The sequence below is a fragment of the Panthera uncia genome, chromosome B1 (genome assembly GCF_023721935.1).
Source record: "Panthera uncia isolate 11264 chromosome B1, Puncia_PCG_1.0, whole genome shotgun sequence".
Taxonomy (NCBI): domain Eukaryota; kingdom Metazoa; phylum Chordata; class Mammalia; order Carnivora; family Felidae; genus Panthera; species Panthera uncia.
This window is the reverse complement of record NC_064811.1, coordinates 173,536,099-173,542,020: the sequence shown is the minus strand read 5'-3', so window position 1 is coordinate 173,542,020 and position 5,922 is coordinate 173,536,099. Positions and strand designations below refer to the sequence as shown.

Sequence of the window (5,922 nt, the reverse complement as noted above, 5' to 3'; positions counted from 1 at the left end):
TCACTTCCTCCAAAATGATGAAGCAAAGGAATTCACCCCAAAAGAAAGAACAGGAAGAAATGACAGCCAAGGAATTAATCAACACAGATATAAGCATGTCTGAACCAGAATTTAGAATCACAATAATAAGAATACTAACTGGGGTTGAAAAGAGATTACAATCCTTTTCTGTGGAGATAAGAGAAGTAAAAACTACTCAGGATGAAATCAAAAAAGCTATAACTGAGGTGCAATTTTGAATGGATGCCATGGTGGCAGAGAATCAGTGAGGACAAACTTACGGAGAACAATGAAGCAGAAAAAAAAAGGAGACTGGGGCAAAAAGAGCACAAAATAAAAATAAGAGAACTCAGTGACTCATTAAAAAGGAATAACATCAGAATCATAGGGGTGCCAGAAAATGAAGAGAGAGAAAAAGGGGTACAAAATTTATGTGAGGAAATCATAGCAGAAACTTTCCTAACCTGGAGAAAGACACAGACATCAAAATCCAGGAAGCACAGAGGACTCCCATTAGATTCAACAAAACTCAACCATCAACATGGTATATCATAGTCAAATTCACAAAATACTCAGGCAAGGAGAGAATCATGAAAGCAGCAAGGGAAAAAAAGCCCTTAACCTACAAGGGAAAGCAGATCAGGTTCGTGGCAACTATCCACAAAAACTTGGCAGACCAGAAAGGAGTGGCAGGATATATTCAATGTGCTGAATCAGAAAAATATGCAGCCAAGAATTCTTTATCCAGCAAGGCTGTCATTCAAAATAGAAGGAGAAATAAAAAGTTTCCCAGACAAAAACTAAAGGAGTTTGTGACCACTAAACCAGCCCTGCAAGAAATTTTAAGGGGGAACTCTCTGAGGGGAGAAAAGAAGGGGGAAAAAAAAAGACCAAAATCAACAAAGATTAGAAACAACCAGAGAACACCACCAGAAACTCCCACACTACAAGCAACATAATGGCAATAAATTCGTATCTTTCAGTACTCACTTTAAACATCAATGGACTCAATGTTCCAATCAAAATACATAGGGTAACAGAATGGATAAGAAAACAATATCCATCTATATGCTGTTTACAAGAGACCCACTTGAGACCTAAAGACACCTTCAGATTGAAAGTAAGGGGATGGAGAACCATCTATCATACTAATGGTCAACAAAGGAAAGCCAGAGTAGCCATATTTATATCAGACAATCTAGACTTTAAAATAAAGCCTGTATCAAGAGACACAGAAGGGCATTATATAATAATCAAGGGTCTATCCACCAAGAAGACCTAACAATTGTAAACATTTATATGCCAAATGTGGGAGCACCCAAATATATAAATCAATTAATCACAAATATAAAGAAACTCATTGATAGTAATACCATAATAGTAGGAGACTTCAACACCCCACTCACAGCAGTGGAAAGATCATCTCATCAAAAAATCAACAAGGAAACAATGGCTTTGAATGACACACTGGACCAGATGGACTTCACAGATATATTCAGAACATTTTGTCCTAAAGCAGTAGAATGTACATTCTTTTCCAGTGCACATGGAATGTTCTCCAGAATAGACCACATACTGGAACACAAATCAGCCCTCAGCAAGTACAAAAAGATTGAGATCATACCATGCATATTTTCAGACCACAACGCTATGAAACTCGAAATCAACCACAAGAAAAAATTTGGAAAGGTAACAAATACTTGGACACTGAAGCACATCCTACTAAAGAATGAATGGGCTAACCAAGCAATTAAAAAGGAAATTAAAAAATATATGGAAGCCAATGAAAATGATAACACCACAACACAAAACCTCTGGGACACAGCAAAGGCGGTCATAAGAGGAAAGTATATAGCAATCCAGGCCTTCCTAAAGAAGGAAGAAAGGTCTCAGATACACAACCTAACCTTATGCCTTAAAGAGCTAGAGAAAGAGCAGCAAATAAAAACCAAACCAGCAGAAGACAGGAAATAATAAAGATTAGAGCAGAAATTATTAATGCTGTTGAAACCCAAAAAACAGTAGAACAGATCAATGAAACCAGAAGCTGGTTCTTTGAAAGAATTAACAAAATCGACAAACCACTAGCCAGTTTGATCAAAAGGAAAAAGGAAAGGACCCAAAGAAATAAAATCAAGAATGAAAGAGGAGAGATCACAACCAACACAGCAGAAATAAAAACAATACTAAGAGAATATTATGAGCAATTGTATGCCAATAAAATGGGCAATCTGGAAGAAATGGACAAATTCCGAGAAACATATACACTACCAAAACTGAAGCAGGAAGAAACAGAAAATTTGAACAGACCGATCACCAGTAAGGAAATCGAATTAGTAATCAAAAATCTGCCAAAAAACAAGAGTCCAGGGCCAGATGGCTTTCCAGGGGAATTCTACCAAACATTTAAGGAAGAGTTGAGTAAGGAGCAGGTGGAGGGGCAGGGAGGTGTCTGCGTTTCGCCAGCCTGGAAGGGTAACTGCATGGTTGAGGCGACCAGGGACTGAGCATTTCAGATCTGCTTGTAACCTGGTACACCACCATGCTGGCCCCAAAACCTGTATGTCTCCGGACGCTACCTTCCAGGGTTTTCCAACCAGCTTTCACCAAGGCCTCCCCTGTTGTGAAGAATTCCACCACGAAGCATCAACGGCTCTTAACACCCATCAGGGAATATGCCACGAAGACAAGAGTTGGGATCGGGCATGGGAAAACTGTCCAAGAACTTAAGGAGGCAGCGGTGGAACCATCAATGGAAAAAATATTCAAAATTGATCAGATGGGAAGATGGTTTATTGCTGGAGGGGCTGCTGTTGGTCTTGGAGCATTGTGCTACTATGGCTTGGGAATGTCTAATGAGATTGGAGCTATTGAAAAGGCTGTAATTAAAAAAAAAAAAGAAAAGAAAAGGCTGTAATTTGGCCTCAGTATGTGAAGGACAATATTCATTCTACCTATATGTACTTAGCAGGAAGTATTGGTTTAACAGCTTTGTCTACCCTGGCAGTGAGCAGAACTTTTGTAATTACAAACTTCATGATGAGAGGATCTTGGGTGACAATTGGTGTAACCTTTGCAGCCATGATTGGGGCTGGAATTCTGTTACAGTCAATACGATACGACCAGAACCCAGGCCCAAAGCATCTTGCTTGGTTACTACATTCTAGTATGTTCTAACTTTAAATTTTTATTAAATAACCTTCATTACTATCTTCTTTGGTCGTTCTTTACAATTGTGAATGACTTATCCATAATTTAATAAAGACTCATGGTTAGGGGGAAAAAAAAGGAAAAGTTAACACCTATTCTCTTGAAGCTGTTCCAAAAAAATAGAAATGGAAGGAAAACTTCCAAACTCATTCTATGAAGCTAGCATTACCTTGATCCCAAAACCAGACAGAGACCCCCACTAAAAAGAACTATAGACCAATTTCCCTAGTGAACATGGATGCAAAAATCCTCAACAAGATATCAGCCAAGCAGATCCAACAATACATTAAAATTGTTACTCACCACGACCAAGTGGGATTTAAATCTGGGATTCGGGGCTGGTTCAATATCCGCAGAACAATTAAAATGATTCATCACATCAATAAAAGAAAGGACAAGAACCATAAGATCCTCTCAATAGGTGCAGAGAACGCATTTGACAAAATACATCATCCTTTCTTGATAAAAACCCTCAAGAAAGTAGGGGTAGAAGGAGCATACCTCGAGATCATAAAGCCATATATGAACAGCCCAGCGCTAATATCATCTTCAGTGGGGAAAAACTGAGAGCTTTCCCCCTAAGGTCAGGAACAAGACAGGGATATCTGCTCTCACCACTGTTATTCAACATAGTATTGGAAGTCTTAGCCTCTGCAATCAGACCACACAAAGAAATAAAAGGCATCCAAATTGGCCAGGAGGAGGTCAAACTTTCACTCTTCGCAGATGAGATGATACTCTATATGGAAAACCCAAAAGATTCCGCCAAAAAACTGCTAGAATTGATCCATGAATTTAGCAAAGTTGCAGGATATGAAATCAATGCACAGAAATTGGTTGCATTCCTATACACCAACAATGAAGCAACAGAAAAAGAAATCAAGGAATCGATCCCATTTACAATTGCACAAAAAACCATAAACTACCTAGGAATAAATTTAACCAAAGAGGTGAAAAATCTATATGCTGAAAACTATAGAAAACTTATGAATGAAATTGAAGAAGACACAAAAAATTGGAAAAAGATTCCATGCTCCTGGATAGGAAGAATAAATATTGTTAAAATGTCGATCCTACCCAAAGCAATCTATATATTCAATGCAATACCTATCAAAATAACACAGGCATTCTCCACAGAGCTAAAACAAATAATCCTAAAATTTGTATGGAACCAGAAAAGACCCCAAATAGCCAAAGCAATCTTGAAAAAGAAAACCAAAGCAGGAGGCATCACAATCCCAGACTTCAAGCTATACTACAAAGCTGTAATCATCAAGACAGTGGTACTGGCGCAAGAACAGACACTCAGATCAATGGAACAGAATAGAGAACCCAGAAATGGACCCACAAACGTATGGTCAACTAATCTTTGACAAAGCAGGAAAGAATATCCAATGGAATAAAGACAGTCTCTTCAGCAAGTGGTGCTGGGAAAACTGGACAGTGATATGCAGAAGAATGAACCTGGACCACTTTCTTACCGAAAACACAAAAAGAAACTCAAAATGGATGAAAAACCTCAATGTAAGACAGGAAGCCATCAAAATCCTCGAGGAGAAAGCAGGCAAAAACCTCTTTGATCTTGGCCACAGTAACTTCTTACTCAACACGTCTCTGGAGGCAAGGGAAACAAAAGCAAAAATGAACTATTGGGACCTCATCAAAATAAAAAGCTTCTGCACAGCAAAGGAAACAATCATCAAAACTAAAAGGCAACTGACAGAATGGGAGAAGATATTTGCAAACGACATATCAGATAAAGGGTTAGTATCCAAAATCTATAAAGAACTTATCAAACTCAACACGCAAAAAACAAATCATCCAGGGAAGAAATGGGCAAAAGACATGAATAGACACTTCTCCAAAGAAGACATCCAGATGGCTAACAGACACATGAAAAAATGCTCAACATCACTCATCATCAGGGAAATACAAATCAAAACCACAATGAGATACCACCTCACACCTGTCAGAATGACTAGCATTAACAACTCAGGCAACAACAGATGTTGGCAAGGATGCAGAGAAAGAGGATCTCTTTTGCATCATTGGTGGGAATGCAAGCTGGTGCAGCCACTCTGGAAAACAGTATGGAGGTTCCTCAAAAAACTAAAAATAGAACCCTACGACCCAGCAATTGCATGACTAGGTATTTATCCAAGGGATACAGGTATGCTGTTTCGAAGGAACACACGCACCCCAACGTTTATAGCAGCACTATCAACAATAGCCAACATATGGAAAGAGCCCAAATGTCTATTGATGGATGAATGGACAAAGAAGATGTGGTATATATATACAATGGAGTATTACTCAGCAATCAAAAAGAATGAAATCTTGCCATTTGCAACTACGTGGATGGAACTGGAGGTATTATGCTAAGTGAAATGAGTCAGAGAAAGACAGATATCATATGACTTCACTCATATGAGGACTTTAAGAGGCAAAACAGATGAACATAAGGGAAGGGAAACAAAAATAAAAACAGGGAGGGGGACAAAACAGAAGAGACTCTTAAATATGGAGAACAAACTGAGGGTTACTGAAGGGGTTGTGGGAGGGGGTATGGGCTAAATGGGTAAGGGGCACTAAGGAATCTACTCCTGAAATCATTGTTGCACGATATGCTAACTAACTTGGATGTAAATTTTAAAAATAAATTAAATAATTAAATTAAAAATTGAAAAAAAATAGAATCACCATACGATCCAG

The 5,922-nt window shown here is 38.4% G+C and overlaps 1 protein-coding gene across 1 annotated transcript; it reads left to right on the top strand.

Annotated features, from left to right (window-relative positions):
• The first annotated feature begins 2,500 nt into the window (after positions 1 to 2,500).
• Positions 2,501 to 3,218, top strand: LOC125923875 (growth hormone-inducible transmembrane protein-like). Its single transcript, XM_049632521.1, has 2 exons — positions 2,501 to 2,878; positions 2,911 to 3,218. Exons 1-2 carry the CDS (start codon positions 2,543 to 2,545, stop codon positions 3,175 to 3,177), a joined length of 603 nt encoding a protein of 200 aa, XP_049488478.1. The 5' UTR covers positions 2,501 to 2,542; the 3' UTR covers positions 3,178 to 3,218.
• Positions 3,219 to 5,922: the final 2,704 nt, after the last annotated feature.